At 38.6% G+C, this 18,002-nt stretch overlaps 1 protein-coding gene across 1 annotated transcript in view; it reads right to left on the bottom strand.

The window, feature by feature from the left end:
• The window catches only part of EPB41L4B (erythrocyte membrane protein band 4.1 like 4B), a 168,621-nt gene that overhangs the window by 29,113 nt on the left and 121,506 nt on the right, over positions 1-18,002 (bottom strand). Inside the window, exons 19-22 of the mRNA XM_057379242.1 lie at positions 17,011-17,078; positions 4,117-4,221; positions 1,142-1,280; positions 611-688 (exon numbers count right to left, since the gene is read on the bottom strand). Of these exons, the coding sequence (XP_057235225.1) occupies positions 611-688; positions 1,142-1,280; positions 4,117-4,221; positions 17,011-17,078 (390 nt within the window). The remainder of the gene's footprint in view (positions 1-610; positions 689-1,141; positions 1,281-4,116; positions 4,222-17,010; positions 17,079-18,002) is intronic.

Raw genomic sequence — 18,002 nt, 5'->3', positions numbered from 1 at the left:
AATCTGAGATGAAAGCGTTGGGATCACTGAAGTCAAGAGGCATTTTGACTTCAGCGGGACCAGAATCTCTCCTTGGCTTTTAAGCAAAAATATAATTCATGTACCTCCAAAAAAAGAAGTTAATAATCAACACATTAAAGACAATTTTGTTTAAAGTGAGCACCCTGCTAATGAAACATGAAAGTGCAAGTACACATCTTTGGATTGGCTATTAGGTAAGGTCTGAACAAAATTGTGGGGAAAAGAAGTGACTTTTCAGACAACTCCCAAAAGCAAAACTATGATCACATTAGGAATCTGTGTTACAGGGACAAAGAAGCTAGTGAAACCAGTGCAGCAATGTGTAAATATATCCAAACAGGAGAGATAAATAGTTATCCAACAACAAAGAAATGCATTCAGAAGACCAGCCATAACACTTGTTGATGTGGACTTATTTTCAGRTATTCTGAGCTGAGTTTGATGGAGGCTCAGGATCACTGAATATCAAGGAACCTTACTTTATTCCCATGCACTATCTAACACGCTGTATAGTGTCCCATTCATTTTAGCTGCAGACAGATTATTGAAAACCTTTACATTTTCCTGGTTACAAACTAAAACCATTTACCATTGGTGTGGCCTCTGTGAAATCCATCAGGAGGTCACCTGGCTCCAAAGCAAATGTACTTCCAGCATCTGTGGAACTCTAAAGGCAAAAAAGAAACCCAACATTGGAAAAAAAAACCCCAAAACATTTAATTTCTGTATTTTTGTTGGTTATTTTTGTTGTGTTTTTTTTTTAATTCCTTAAAGCACAGAATGCCAAATGGATTTAAATTTTCACACCATGTTTTTTTAGGTATGGCAACTCAGGAAAGATTGACATCAAAATTAGGCAACTTTAAAATCAAAGTAATTAATCCACTGATGCACTGCCCCCTAATGCTGATGAAAAACTGTTATGGATTTTAGTTGGGTCTTGGAGCAGGCTCTAATTATTTCCTTACACAAGAAGTTAAACATATTACTACAACTGCATTAAAAAACTACTCTTAAATGTAGAATTACTCCATCTAGAGAAAACCTGTTATTCACAGCTCCCTCCTGCCCTTCCTGAACCCTCTCCCAAGTGACAAAAGTTCACATCTCTGTGTGTTACCTTGCCACCTGGTGAAACCTGTGTTTGTCCTTCCGATGTTTGKGGCGTACACGTTTTCTGCGACCCAGGTGATGCTGAAGACACAGGTGTTGATGCTGCTGCTGCTGCTGCCAGTGCTGGAGGAAGGTCATCTTCATCACTGCAGTTGAGAAAAGCAGACGGATTTTCTCATTAGAAAGTGYCACCGGACTTTTGTCTGCACTTGTGTCAGAGAAGGCGCTGGTAACCTGTATGTCTGCTGTAGTGCYTTCAAGTGAAGCTTCATTTACTCTTCCTTCTGCAATGCAGCCACCTTTTCAAGTAAATTAGATTTTTTTTTCAAGCTTTAAAGATTCCTCAGAAATGGAYCGGCTAGGTACCTCTCATGTGGAAATGGAAATCTTATGGCTGTTATGTGCAAGGAGTGTTTCTATGGATCATGGATATTTGCATAAATGAACTGACTAGGTATTACTCCACTTTAAAGTTTATTCTTTTCTGTGGAGGCTGGCAGCGTTGATAAGAACAGATCTGGTGACATCCATCCATGGATCTGACTGCTTCATTGGCTTCAGACAACGGTAGATTTGACACCCATTATGCAGCTAGTCTGTGCAGTTTCCAAACCATTTTTAAAGGAATTTGATTGACTCCAAAAAGGATTTCTTTAGAAACATTCTTGTGAGGGTATCTTTTCCCTGTCCCATTTATTCCATTTACAGAGGAAACATTTTATTTAAGATGAGGTTGCACGCTTCCCCTGGGCTTTMGGCCGTCAAGCTGAACTCTTTCCATCTCACCTACTGTCACTACTAAATGAAAGCCAGTTAAGAATGCTATACCTTCATTTCCTTTTGCAGAACCCCACTGACTACAAATCACTGGGATCAGTCAGCCCTGAGTCAGGATGTTTCCAATCGTTAATTGCAATTGGATGGAGGTAAACAAAGCCATAATTTGGCCTATGGAAGCCTTATTACTGGGAATGATGTGTGAAAAGGAAAGACTACAGCTTGACAGTTTATGCACGGCAAAAAATAATGAGAAACATTACTTCTGCTCATAAAGCAGCACCATTTTAACTACCAATTAGGTACTCACAGTGCACAGAAGCCTGCCATGCCAGCTTGACAGATACTTCCAGAACGGAACTGTACTTGATTTAGAGCCACTTGAAGGCAGCATGCCTGGGCAACACAAAAATCTTCAAAACTACATGACATACAGGTTACACAACCTTGTGGTGGGTTGCYTGGCAATGTTTTTTGATTATGACATAAAGTTTTGGTGATTAATGTTATCTTTTCCAAACTTCATTTTCTATTTCTTCTGGGTAAGCATAGAATTCAGCACCACAGCATGCACAGTACATGCTTTTTTTCCTGCTTTATGCAGGAAAAAAAAAAGTGAAATCTTTTGGACCCGTTGAATAGACATTTTATTAATGTAACAAGCCCAGAGCTGGGCTGTTGACCTAGTTAATCTCTCTTTCAGAAACATGTCACTGACATTTTCTCAGYTCTTGCTCCCCACTCTCAGCAGGAATACACTGGCACCCTCCCCATCCTTGCTGGGTAAAACTGCTCCGGTGCATACAAGGAAGTGGAAAAATAAGGATTAAGGTTGATTTACAGCCATCAAGCTATCAGCACATTAGCTGTAAGACTGAGAATTGGCCTTCAGTGTATCAATTTCACAGCAATCCTTCACTATTTCTTTGCATTTCCTATATTTGCATTCCAGATMCGAGATTATTTAAATTGAATAGCATCTGGGTTTACAAAACAAGCAAAAATAAATTGCAGCCTGAATTTTTAACTAGGGAGTCTTTGGCCCTAYACATGGCCACAGCATAGGTGACACCCATGGTTAGATGTGTTTGTCTGCTGTTCCTCATACCTAATACTGGACAACTGAAAATTCACAAGCTCAAAATTGTTCCTGAAAATCTCATCAATCAAAAAGCGATCGTGTGTTTCCACATGCCAGTCTTGGCCTCTTGGAYAAATACCAATTTGGCTAACAGCTCATTTTCCTCCTAGCTTCAATTTGACTCATTTCTAGTTCTTCTCCTAAATAGTTTTTCAATTTTGGTGATACAGATTGTCAAAAAGACAATGTTCTTAAACAGTGAAACAGAAMATAAGTACATATTGGTATTTATTAGAATCCTTTGTAGAGATGGGAAAGTTTTCCTAATATTGATATATATTTACTGACATAAGACTGTTAAACTCCTGGAGGGACTGACAGTTGCCATTTCCCATGGAAACCATACRTATTTTTTCTTCATTATGACATTAGTGCTCTTGTACTAATAGGTTTATGACAATATTATCCCTTCCCTCCTCACTAGTTTCTGATGGCCTTGTCTGTCTTTCCATGGGAGGACAAATCAACACTTTCAGTACCTCACATCTCTAGAGACTTTCAAGTGAAATGAATTACGTGTAAATGGGATGSCAAAGCCCTGTAGGCACAGATCACTCTTGCCAGGCCTAAGAGAATTAGCTTTGCTGGCTAAGAGAAATAGCTGTAGCAGGCTCAGCAATTTCTTCATGCGACAAATCACAGAGAAGGAGGGCATACTTTCTGAGAGGGAATGGCTCASAGCACAGCTTGATGCCCCCACAACTAAAGACTGTTTTCCTCATTTTGCAAATGGGGTTTAATGAACCCCACAGAGCAGCTTGCTCCAGCTCACACCAGGTCTTTGACATTTCTTGTGGTAAAGAGGTTTTAATTCCTAACCCATAAGCTCAGGAAAAGGTGGACGGCAATTCAAAGAGTTAGCAACTGCATAGGAAAGGCAAATTCGTTTTGTATTAAAAGCTTGAAGATTCTCAGTGATGAAAGGAATGGTATCGGTGTAAGATCATTATCATGTAATTGCACTCATGCCTTTCAGAAGGCATTGCCAGAGCAATAATTAGCATCCCCTTTCATTTTCAGCTGTAGCAGGCAAAAGCACAAAGATAGTGCTGTGTGTTACTCACAAACTGTACTGCCTTGTCAACTTCCTCACACGGGGAGCTTTAACTTCCTGCTTTTCTGCAGGGACAGTTGTTGGTGTAGGTTCAGGTCTCACYGGAGCTGGACTTCTAAAAATACCAAGAAAAGCATATGTCATACAGGCTTTATTTAAACTACTTCAGACAAATCAACAAGGTTCTAACTCATCAACACTTATTTATCTTGCAAAATAGCAAGTGCCCATTGAAGTTCATCCTTTTRTTCCATTTATAGTTCACAGGCCAGTGTGCCTGTACAGAAAGGGGTGTGTGAACTCACCCTCCTGTGCTGAGTGCACCATTTATAGAAGCAGCCACTGGTTACAAACACAGAGCCTATGACAAAGATCATGTGGGAATGCCACTGTTTCCAAAATACCACATTTTAATAACAGACCAGCAATTCAGTCATGTCAGAAATATTTTTACTAAAAATACGTTTAACAAAAACTATTTCACGAACTGGGGAACCTGTTCTACTTAAAATAGTTTTTACCTGAAATTAAACATTATYCTTCCTCATTTGGAAGAGCAGTTGAAGGAAATGTACTAATGGATTTGATCCAAGAAAAATKATCAAATCTTTTCCTACTTGCTATAGAAAAGCAAAACTCCGACACRTTTCAGATGGTCATTAATGTGAAATACATCTGCAGAGCTCCAGCAAAGGACAGATATGGCAATGAGGAGCTCCACATGAAAGAATCTTCTCCTTAACCATTTATCARTAGAATTAACTAAAGCCTCAACACTAATACCATAAATACTAAATACAAGATCCTTATGATCTTGGGAAGAAGTAATTTCAACCATAAGCTTGAGGCACAAGAAACATCTGAAATACTGCTTTTATTTGAAGCAACAAGTTATGATTAAATACACTGTATGTGTTCTATAAACATAATAAATATGCCAAACATTAAAAGAATAGTTTGAAAGGCCTCATTAACAATTTGTGAAATGTTATTCTCCCATCTAATCTGAAGTCAGATTCTAAATTAGTAACTTGACTGGTCCTACTGATTGCTGGTGGGAGTGCTCATGCACTGAGGTACAACTGGCAAAAGTTTTTCAAGTYTACTTGCATTGTATTAGCCTTCTAAAGCTATAACAAGATGAGCAAATTTAATCTTCACARTTACAGTTCCTTCTGATGCCCCTGTGTGTTTTGAGCTTCATTAACTCTCTTTGATAATTTCTGAACCTGCTGTCCAGCTATAACAGAACCTATGGAGATGGCACAGCCTTCAGGTATACATTCAGTTTTCCTAAATGCGTTTTAGTCTTTGAAGAGGTCACAGAGGATAAGATGGAACAATGGAAAGTATTAAAGTACAGAGGGCATAAATAAATAATAAACCCAACTACTAATTCCACTTCTCATGAAACAACTTCTGTCAAATGATTTTCCTGCTATTGGCTCCCATTAATTTCAAGAAGTTCRTATAGATAGCAACAAGATTAATATCTTTCCTTTTCCCCAGTTCAAATTTCAGGGTCAGTCATTTATACCACAGGCTTCTCAATGACATTAATGCAGAACAATCCAGCCAGATTTGAAGACCTTTTGTTGAGTTTGTTAGGCTAGTAGGCTGRCAAATAAGGGGAAGATAAGCAAAGAGGGGAAAAAAAAGCCCAAATCATCTGTTTTAGTCTTTAAGTCAGTAATCTTATCTGGAAATCTTTGGATTGACATCACTATGGAAGCTCCCAAAGTCATTTTCATCAAGTCAGACTTAAGACTGGRAGACAACTCTAGCTCTTCTTTTGCTCAAGCAAAGGTAGCTTTTGACAACTGAAAAAAATGAGTAGTTCAATTTATCCAAAGTGGTTTCCAGTTGAAGTCTGACATAAGCAGSATAAATATGTTAAGACACATTTAACAAATGATTGTCAAACTCTGAAAGGGCGTGAATGAATGCAATTATTATGTCAGTATTTTCAGCTCAAATATATTAGCTGACATTCTTACTCTGCATGAGTGGTCCTCTCAACTTTCCAACACTTTTGCAAGAGGGTAACTTACAGATTTACAAATTTTAAACCTTTTAATCAACTCAGTAAGAACAGAAACAAAAATAGTGGTATAAATGACATGARTTGAATAATATTTCCTCAAAATGATAGCAAGTGATGCACTAATGCTATGAAGAGGGTCAAGAACCAGAAGAGTGTAGAACAGGAAAGCTGGTAACAAATCTATTTCCAATTCATGGGTACTTCTATTTTCTCAACACATTATAATCTGTGATAAAAGTAAGTCAGATACTTCCACACAAATGAAGATTTGAAGTGGCAATTTCAGCTCTTTTAATGTGTTTCCTTTTACAAAGTCTATGCATCTCCTTTGGAATATCATTCATGGTTTATCATTTAAAGAAAAAAGAGGGGATTAGGTGGGGCTTTTGAAGCAGTTATTTCAATTGCCACAATCAAATTCTTGTTTGAAAAGATGCAGTACAATTTTGTAACTAAAGCACTTTACAATGATTGCAAGTTATGAAACTCACGTATATATATGAAAAATATAAAAATTCTAAGTCTGAATTAATGCTAAAAAAGGTAAATGGGAATAATTTCACTCAACTGTAAATGAAATGTTTACGATATAAAGAGCACCTACTCTCTAATCSAATAAAAAGATGAAAAACTTATTATTTTCCTTTGAATGCTGCAGATTTTCAAGTGGGGAAAAAAATAGTCAAGCAAACATTAGACACACCTACTCCATTTTAGTCATTGTAATTGCTCAGATAAACTTTACTTACGTTTTGTATCACACCAGTAAARTATTCCACTCACTTTTGTTGCAAAATCAATACATTTTAAAAGCAAAATCTTCTTTCCCATTATTATAAAATTTTGCCATAGTTTTTGTTGGAGGCTGGAGGCAGCGACCACTTTTCCCCTGATATTTACCAGGCCTCTGGGGGAGACACAAGCACCATTTACTTGTTCATTTTKAGAAGCTGTGGGTTAAGTAGGATGAAAATTGCAGGTACCCCCAAATGAAAAGGARCTCTGGCAATGCCCTTACCCAAGGAGGCCATTAGCAAGAGATGAAATGTTAGACAAGTCCTACCAACTGCAGAGCTGGATTTTTGCCCTCATTAAAACCTAGGTTACCTCTTTCCACACCAGACTAAAAAAGTCCACGACATCTCCTGTTTCATCTCCAAACACTCTTCCTCAGTCTGGACTTGCTCAAAACTGTTGCTCAAAACTGTTGCAAAGTGCTCAGCTTGATCAACCCAGAACCTGATCTGTGTTTTAAAAATGGCAGGCTTTTAATATCACAGAAAATCTTTTTAAAAATCTCATTGATATTCCAGAGACAGAAGTAGAATAACTTCTGTTAGTATCCTTTGATTTCTACAGCCGGAATACTTATATGGAAAGATATGATTTTTGAATTGAAGCCCTGTAATTATTTCAATTATTTAAATAGAATGACTATGTGCAGGTATCACCATTTCAAGTTTGTAGTCCTATATAAACTACACAGCTTTATARCTACTGTAGTCCTGTACAAACTATATAGCTCAAGAAAACCCAAATTGTTAAAAGATCAGGGGGACTCAGAATTAAAGAGAAAAAGAAAACGYACAGTCTATTACAGTTCCTTTAGAAGGCTCTTTTTCAATGTCATTAATTCATAAGAAACCTTTTTCCTGTAACAGTACCCAACCACTGCTGCATACAAATGAAGGTACTGAACCAAGACAGAGTTACTTAATGACCTGGCACCTTACATAAAAATCTGTCACTTCCTGGTGAGAATGACAATAACAACCACGAATGTCAGCATGCAGTGGCAGGTCATCAGAAACTGCCTGTGCCCTGAGAGCCCCAGCACACTCTCCTGGACTAGCTTCAGCCTGTTTCACAAGCCTGCACGGCAACACAAACATGACCTCGGGAGAGATCCCCCCCAAACCTAAGGAATCTGTTTTGTTCTCAGAGTAGCAGCCAAGAAAGAGACTGAAACCAAAATTGTTCACCAAAAAAAAAAATAAAAAATACTGTGGAACATTTCAAGTGATCACAGATGTACACTGGTTTAGCTTGCATCTTCCTTGGGGACTCAGGGTATCCCACCCTGCCTTCGCTCACTTTGCAGGGCTGGGGCCCTGCTGCTCCTGTGGCACCCCTTTGTATACTGTGGCCTCCACAGATTGCCACGTCTTCCTTGTCCCCTGCTTAGGTGGCTCTGGGAATACCTCCATGCTTGCCTGGAAAGTTCCTGCATTTGTGTTTAATAGGCTTTATCCTATTTGCTTCTGTTTGTGCCTATTTTGTCATCTGGAACAATCTCTCTCCCTGTGTCTTCCCAGACTGATGCCAAGAGATAGAGGCTAAAAGCCCAATGATTTACAAGGATACAGCCATCTGCATGAAAGCTGACCTGCTTTCAGGTGCTGACTCATGGAAAAAGAAAAAAAAAAAAGCCCCACAGGCTGATTTTGGCTTCAGAACTCTCTTTGAGTGGGAATATGATAGTAAAAACTTAGGAAGGATAAGCAAGGAAGAAAGGAAAGGAAAGAAAAGAAAAAAAATATTGGTAGATGCATTCTCTTGTATATCGAACACATAGCTAACAAGCTAAGCAAACACAAACACACAAATCTTTCCTGAGTCTGTGCTCTGAGGATTTCACACACTGCTTTTCCAAAGGTCATCTGAAGTTAAGAAACAATATGTTCTTTTTCACTTTGATAAGGTAGCTTTTCTCAGAAGACAGGTTAGCTCTTCAAAACAGTACTTGGATATTTTAAAGCTACTGCCAGAATCAAACTTTCTGAATAAAGTTTTTTTTTTCTTTTTACCTCCCTTACCCCTCTCCCTATAGATTGCAGATGCATAACCAAGTTCCTTGCTACAGCTTTTGTGCTTTCTTTATTCACCAGTTGAATTCTGTTTCTTGTAAAGGAAAAAATTCCACTCTCCTCCCTTGCCCTTATAATGGAAATGTATGTGCAGTCCAGACAAAAATACRGTGCTCCTGTGGTCCAATAGACACGTGATGATGATTCAGGAACTGTTCTTCTCCCACAGTTCTGGCAAATGTTGGAGGTCAACACCTGGCATCTAAKGTCAAACTGAGCCACAAATCCTACCCCTCCTCACACAGCATGGTGAATTCTGTCGCTTACAAAGAGCCTTCACACAGTTTAAGGGACACAGGACAGAGCCAAAGAAATGCACCTTGAGTGGGGTATTTCATCACCTTAACCTCATCTGAAAGGTCTGAGTACTGCTCCTTTCTCTGCAGTTCAGAGGTTAAGAATACAATTACAAACAATTTATCAGCATTTGGCTTCAGGCAAGAGGTCAAAGAGGTCTTTAATACTCAGAATGAAGTCAAAGAACATACCTAGGTGTCCTATCTGCAATCTTTAATGCAGACTGGCATGCAAAGGCTATTCAAGAGTTCAGCTTGAAGTTAGAGCTGATGCAGAAATTACWATGTGAGGTTCCTGCAAAAAGCTAGAGCAGTAGATCCATTAACCTGTCCATGGATTGAGGCCAGGGTGATGTATATTTAGCTATTTGCTTAATTTTTGGAAATGTTGGTTGAAATGTTTCAGTTAGAGTTTTTTGGTTTGGTTATTTTTTTTTTGTTTTTTTTTTTTTTTTAATGTAAAGACTRAATATGAAAAAGGAGTTTTTTAAAAGCAATTCAAATTTGTTAGGAAGAAGCCAACACAAATAATGTTTTTAGTTTACCTAGAATATTTCACAATACATTTTGAAGAAGGTATTTAAACATAATGTTTCAGACTCTGCCTCACAAGTTAACTCCATTCTGAGTTTAAGAAAACACAACCTGCTTGAACTCACTGAATTTCATGTCAGGTAAGACTAAGCACATAATTTTTTSATCAGCTTAAATTCTGAACTGCCTGAAAGTTCTTTTGTATATATCTATTTTTCTAGGGAACTGAAGTCTTTGACTTGAGGAAACAAGCTGTCCATAATCACCAGGTGATGTACCAGGAAGCATGAAAGCTACTCTGGCATTCACTGGAATTTTATGTATAAAAACAGATGCTGAGGTGCTATTTTAGATCTGAATTATGCACATATCAGGCAACATCAGTACACTCTGCACCTTGCTTATACGGTCTTATTTCGAGAGGACCTGCAGAAAGCCAGGGTTCTCTGAAAAAAATGGTTCAGGTTCACACTGCAGCAGGTATGGCAGCAGGACATTAGCTTAGATAGCAAAAGATGGCAATTTAAATGTCAGTGTAGTTTATGCAGGTGAGAAGGGAGAGGGAAAAGCACAAGAATGCAGACATTACTTTGAGACACTCTCCTTCCCTGATGATACACAGAAGCTGTATTTTAGAAGTATCACTTTGGTCACAAAAGGTGTAGGGCATTTTCACAAAAATTGAAAGGCAGCCAGACAGAAAGCCTAGTGCACCTCAGAGGCACAAGGCACAGAAGGTTAATCACATTCTGACAGTCTGGATGAGCAAGGCTTACTCTGCATTGGGCATTCAGAGGAGCGCCTGAGATTACTTCTCCTGATTCATCTGTACCCAGTAATACTTGATATGATTTTTTCCACCCTTCTTTTCTGGTGTGCAGCATCATCAAGCTCTASGAGATAACATTTGATTTTACATTACGTGTTGAGCAGCTCCTAATGTAATTAGTCTTAATGTAATGGCGTAATTTGGTTTTGGATGGGAAGATTTACAAAGAAAATTAGAATAAATGAATGCACAAAGCACCAGCTGGTGCTTATACCTACTCCTACATAAGAAGAATATTGCTATTTGCAATCCTATGAAAGATGAGATAATTTGGATAACAAGGATCAACAAAGGGTGATGCAGCAGTTGGTCTAAACAGAAAGAAATTCACAGACAAATCCTGAACCATGTGGGCTACAAAGCTTGCCAAAGCTGGCAGTAATCCAAAAGCATATTTTAAAGGAAATAAATATTGCAGTGCATAAATGTTCCACATGGTGAATGACAGCAAGTGGCAACAGCAACAAGAACAGTRATAACTGACCAGCCAACTTGAGGGCTTTGGCTGAAGAGGACCCCTGACTGACAACTGAACTTCTGTTTACACTTTTGATCACTATTTTGAGTAAGAGSTTGTATAATCTACATCCTCCATTTGCAGGTTTTCAAAATTCAGCCAGAGAAAGCCATGGCTGACCTGATCTGGTGTTGGTGACAGCCCTGCTTTGAGCACTCAAAGAAGAAAGACTAACGTGGCAGATGAAGAAGGTATTTATGTTTACATGTAGCAAATATTTAAGCTTTCTTGAACACCATGTGAACATGAAGAAAAAAGTTTATTATCAGCAAAGCCTATTGCCAGGTAATTCCTGTTTTACCAATTTTACTTCWGTTCCTTACCCAGCTTGTTTAACTTTGGGCATTTTTACCAACATTTTTACTGCTGGACTTGTCCCAAGATTAAAGTTTASTCCGGCAAACAAGGCTATGCCTAAGGACAGCCAGTATTTTGCCTTGCCAAAGTAGTAGCAGCTCCTAACATCTGGACTATTTTGTGTAATTCTTAACTCTGGAATTCCTTAAACCAGTAGAGCAGAGTTATACTTGGGCTTGCACTGAGACATGTTTGAAGGAGAGAACAAATTAAGAAAAGTGCAGACATTTATCTTAAATTCAGTCCAAATCGGTGTATGTGAACCTGCATGCCTATGCACACAGGTATCCATGCTATAGGCTCATCCAGGTGGACATAGCCTGAAAGAAGACATACTTCAAAGAGTTTTCAGGAAAAAAACATGTATAGGCACTGTGGAAATTGTACAGATGCTTCTGTCTGGCAAAGCATTGAATAAGAAAATTCTCTTGATGGGGTTCTGTGGTTAGCTATATATTCCTTATATTTAATAAAATAAGCAGGCTGGTAATTAGGAAATCAATTTCTGTAAAGAAAGTTCAAGAGTTTATCTTTCTAGCATCCATCCCTTTCCTGAGAAATGGATGATTTATAAGGTTTAGGTTTATAAAAAGGTAAAAAGGTGATGATTCATATTCCTTTGACACGCTGCAGGAGAGAAACCTCTGCATCCCAAATCAGTAGGCATGAGAGGCTCCTGCTYAAGAGGAAAGTGTGACCAGAGGCAAAAGGAAACCAGCTGACTACATTTTTCATGTTTTTATTTTGCACAACACTTTATATTCCTTCATGGTACAAATGTTTCTGGAAGACAGCTGGAACTCTGATCTCTCAAAGCTAAAAGAATCAGATAAAAATAAATCCTGGCTGGTGGAGGCCAGGGATGAGAGCCTTACAAAAACTGTACTTAAGARCATTCAGTATTCTCAAACCTGAATTAAATTAGATATCTAATCAGCCATCTACTCAGCAAATTCTCCCCGAACACTTCTACCTCAACACTTCCATCTGGATGCAGAGATGGGTACCTGGCTGCAAGGAATTCTCCAGCAGATAGGAAAATATTTCTGCTGCTTCCCCATAATCCCTTCTGGCTCATTTGCCACCATGACAACTTCTTCTCTTACAACACTAAAGAATAAAAAGTTCTGTTAGAAAGGCTTTTCTGGCTCTAATGTAAGATGAATTCCATTTGTTGGTATTAAAAAGGACTGACACAATCACTGCTCCCCTTGAACACTTGGGGTCTATGTCCCCAAAGAAGTACCACTAAAACTCATTGCAAATGACTGGCATTACAAATTCCAACCCAAACCAGTGTTGACACAAACATGATTTTACCACATGCTTTAACAAAGCATGCCTCACCACGCAAAGTGGTAACTGCAAACTAACTGTATCCCCTCTTGACTCAACACAGACAGTATAAAAAGAAAAAAAAAACTGCAAATACATAATAACACCTTTTTTTCAGCTATTTTTTCTTCCAAAACCCCATATTCTGTTCCTCCTTGTCCAAAATGCATACAGCCCAGCGATATAGTTACTAATATATAGTTACATAGCACATACTACTTTGGTGTCAAAGAAAGCACACTTTGGTGTGCCTTCAAGCCTGTTACAACAGAGCTGTAATAAAGAAGCGTCTGACTCTTATCAGGATTCCTGTGTCTTATCAAGGTAACTAGTGGCTCTCCTATTTAACCTGCTSCAGAAATTCCCCTCCTGTTAGCTGCTCTCATTTGACTTTGCTCAGCYGAGAGTTGTGTCAGTGCAGCCCGGATGGATCCAGCTGAGGCAGCCATCGCCATCCAGCTTCCCTGTAGCCCAGACCTGCTGCTCTGTTATGGGTTATCAGCAGAGCAGCAGGGTCAGCAAGGGGAATGTATGACCATGTCCCAGCTCATAGTGTGCTCTATCAGTCCTAATTGAGGATTAAARAGGATGGAGGCTGGAACACTGCAGCACGTATTGGGTTATTGAGTCACCAGCTTTTTCCTCATTTAATGTTGGAACCAGCTCTGGAAACAGTTTGGAGGAAAAAAAAAAACCCTATCCAATAGAGAAAAACCTATAGAAACATGCAGCACTGCTCTCCAAAAGCAGGGAGCGAGAGAGTGCTGTAGCCTGCCATGATCCCACATCCTCCTGCATCTTAATCTGAAGTGTACAGGTTAGCTATTAACTGGATGATCAGGAGAAAACCTTGCACTTCCAGCCTGTGCACCAAATGACAAAGCAAATTTGACAAGGTTTCCCCTCCTGAAAGCGGACAAAATTGTACWATTTCAGMTTCAGCTCTGATTYCACCCRCCATAYTTAAAATTACTTACATAAAGAAGTKTTTGGARCRTGCCAGAAGAYTCAGAAAATAGGTGGATAAACTGCCTGATCCATGACAACTTTGCATAAGCACAACATTATCCTGAGGCCATGCCCAGGAAAATGACTGGAGACCTACTTGTAGCAAAAGTGGCTACACCACACATACATATGAGTAATTACTAGTTGAACCAGAACTAATTCTACAAAGAGCTATAGCAATTGTTAGCCAAATTGAGTCTGTCGTGGCAGATGCTAAAATAATTGCTCAGGGAGATTACAGGCCATATCCAAGCAGTTAATTCATTAGAAGTGCAATATTCAGAATGGCAATGGAAGGGCAGACAAAATGGTAGCAAAGAGAGCATAGTTTTGTTTTTTTTTTATCAAACAAGTGCGACTGCCCTTCTCTGTCATCCTCTAGTTCCCTATTTGTATGAACAATTTATGCTTCAGTTATTGCTCAAAACTGCATATGTTTGCTTACTAGCTGGCCGGAACAAATGCCCTTATGTCTTAGGTTTGGAAAAAACACAGTATTTTGTTTTGTACAGTCATCAGTCTGAAAAATACACAAAGTCATTGTCCCTGCTATAAATCCCTTGCATGAAAAGAGTGGAGTATTGTTAAAAAGCTGTGACAGATACTTGTTTCAACTGGCAAGATATTTCAGCAAACAAAAAGTCCTCGAAGATTCACAGAGGTGTTGTTTACAGAAATGTCTGCATGGGTACTTGCAAGAATAAAAATCATATTCCACATGGAAGGGTTTTTTACAAAGGATACTTTCACTTGTCTCCACTAAAGAGCAGAGAGAAACTCTCAGGCAATTTGTCTCCCAGTATGAACTAAMCCTTGGCTCTACTCAGATGCAATTCCTAGCAGAGCAAAGACTCATTTATGTCCATCAAATTCCACAAAATAGAGGTTATAGAGGATGTTCTTGGCAAATAGATCACATGCTAGCTGGCTGCAAAGGTGCATATAGCTCTGCTGAAAGAGTAGCTGCTTGAAGGAGAAAGAATGGTTAGAAAATTGGATTTATTTTGCATTTTTCTCTGAGTTTTTAAAGCAGGTTATTAAAATTGGTATACTYCTGAGCATTGATTACTTCTGTAATCTGCACCTCCAGGACACAGCAATAAAAGAATACTATTTCATCTGGCACAACTGACTGTAGAGGAAATGATGCTTGACAAAACAGAGATAAAAAATAAATATAAGAAAAATATAYACCAGAATGCTGCATACCAAGAACTCCAAAAGTGACTTTCACAATTTTAAWAGCTTGGATGTGTGCAAAAGGAAACAGTGAAATCTGCCCTGCAGACAGGTTACCAATCTTACCTCATGCTGAATAGTACTTTAGCTCACAAAGCACATCATTTATTTATTTACAGTTCAGCACGATGCAGCAGGAGAAAACCTATCCCAAAATGTGGAGTAAAAAGACATTTCTACAGATGTTATGGAGAAGTTCAGCAGAAGTGATTAAGGAAAACAAGTCTGTAGCCACATTCCCATAGGGATATACAAATTAGGTCCTCCTGAACTGCTTCTGGAAGTGACAGCAAACCAACAAAGGGTGYTGTGGCAAAGACAACATATGAAACCCATTTCTATAAAACAAAGAAATAGGTTGTTGTTCAATGTGTGTGATGAATTTTCTTAAGAAAGGAGTTTTCTTAAGAAAGTTTTGTGGAGGTCTAAGAAGAGTACAGGAGAAAAGTGGGTAATTCCAAATAACAAACAAGCTTTACAGCTCTTGGACAAATAAATGAGAAAGTCATGGCCTGTCAGGTGAGAAGTTACAGCTCTGCAGGGTGTCCCTAGATGAGAGAAGTGGGGAACTGGGAATCACACCTGCAGTGCCAGCAAGCCAGGTGCTGCCATGGGAGACAACAGCATCACCTCTCGTGTCTCCTCCTGCCTCAACACCACCAACCATCCCCAGCATTCTTCTCCACACAGCTGTTTTTATTAAACAAACATAGCAACTCTGCTAGCCCAATCTGATCAGAAAGGAATTTCTGAATGAAATGGTTTTTGAAGGCTAGCACAGATTTATCACTTTATAGGAAAGATAAATGTTTGAAAAAAAGGTCGACAAGTTTTCATAACTGTGTTTCTTTTTGAGCTCAGAATGATTTAGTTTGTAAATATAACTCATTACCCCCCCCACCAGACTTTTCTATAAGGTGATTAAATGTCTGCATTTTGTAGCAAGAGACATTACCTGAAAGTTATAAAATAAAATCATCGATGTCTAGTGCTCCAGAACAAATGTATATTACATATACATGAACATATATGAAAAGCAGATACACTGGCGTAATTAGCTGATTAACAGCCATGCTGTAATTGCCATGCTTTAAATCTSTAATATTTGTCCATCAAACTCTCCCCTCAGATTTCAATASTAGAGATGTCCAGAGTGATGGCACTACCACACACATAGAGGCAGRTGATTTCCAAATGCTCATGCTGTAACCTCCTCTCTCGTCACCTGCTGGAAGGCAGCATACTGTGCCACTCAAATAATGTCTACAATTAGTATGCCTCTTSAAAATGGCCATTACAATAAAGAAAAACTATTCTCCACTCAACAGAAGAAAAGTACAATCAAAAGTAGTCACTACTGTCTGCAAAGGAGCTATTCTTCTGAAGGCTGTATACCAAATGCCTCTTCAGCAAACAGACCTTGAACAAATCAAGAAAATGCAAACCCAAGGATTACTGAAACACCTAGAATGTTTCTGATATAAAAGTTTTGAAAACTGACTTATTTTTATATAAACTTCTCTGAGGTTGTCACTAGATTTAGATTGCCACTAGATTTCTTACCCGGAACTCTTTCATTTGTTCAAATATATGTACTCAGTCTCATCCCTAAAGCTGAGCTTTTATCAGTTCTTAAACTGTATCTGATGTATATATATATATACATATGTACATATATATACATATATTTATATATATATAAAATATACTCTGTTCTGACAGCCACTTTCTCCTCAGGTCATTACATGGTGAACTTTGCACAGCAGCTTGGAGATGAGCAAATAAAACTGTGACAATAGGTTGAGATAATGTTTGGAGAATGCCTCATTACATCACACATTAATTTYATGCTTTCCCTACAGACAAGAAGCAACAGACCTTACATTAGGGTCCTGCAGACTGGAGGTCTTACTGGGATTTACAAAAGGGGTCTCTTCTTTCACAGCCTGTTAAAAGAAGGAGCCAAAGTTTAGTACAACATCCATGCACTTAGGATAATACAACTGTTAATTAAAAAAAAAAAATCCTGTAAGCACCTCAGAAAACTGCAGTACCCAAAATGCCTCCTCTGCCCAGATTTAAAAGGCAAGATCCTTTTGAGTTTTCATCTCCTACAGCTGAGATTCGCTGTGAAGAGCTACTATGTACAAAGTGCAGGGCAATAGTGTAAGCAAAAGATTGGTACTGGAGGGGAAAAAGAGGAACACTGACATTTGTGGTTCCTCCTGAAAGCATTAGAGCAGAAATCATAYAAAATCTACAGAGGCAAACATATTGTAGTTGAGTTGTCCTTTCAGTTGGAGTGGAATAAATATTTATGTAGCCTAACTGAAATAATGATGCCAACTTTTCATTCAGTCTTTGAAAACCTAACTGAAAAATGTGATCCCCTATGTATATTCACACAATTCACAGAAAATCTCTCCCACTACTGCTCTCTGCTAAATTACAGAGTCCTGCCTCTCACATGCCATTTGTCTATAGAGTTGAAAACATTAGTATTGTAAAATAAATTATATGGAAATTGCTTTATCACCTAAGAAATGCCCAATATGGGCAGGTGTTGATATACTCTGCAGCTGAGATGCAGTATTCCACTATCCATGTATAAATGGCAGTGTGAGCATAACACTGCACGCCCCTACAGAAAACACTGACTAAAGAGACAACAGTATCTCCAAATCAGCCATGGACTTCTCAGACTGTGACATTTGCATCCTGCTCCATGATTAGAAGGGAACTGAAATGGTGCCACAAAAGTGATTTTTCAGTGCTCAGTATCTGAACCACAGTAATTTGAGGCCATAGGTCCAGATCAAATTAAATTAAATGTGTCAGTCTAATCCTCTTTAAAAATGATGAAMCAGATT

The sequence above is a fragment of the Malurus melanocephalus genome, unplaced genomic scaffold (assembly GCF_030028575.1).
Source record: "Malurus melanocephalus ecotype Western Australia unplaced genomic scaffold, MMel_1.1 scaffold_395, whole genome shotgun sequence".
NCBI classification, from domain to species: Eukaryota; Metazoa; Chordata; class Aves; order Passeriformes; family Maluridae; genus Malurus; species Malurus melanocephalus.
This window is presented reverse-complemented; position numbering and strand designations above follow the sequence as displayed.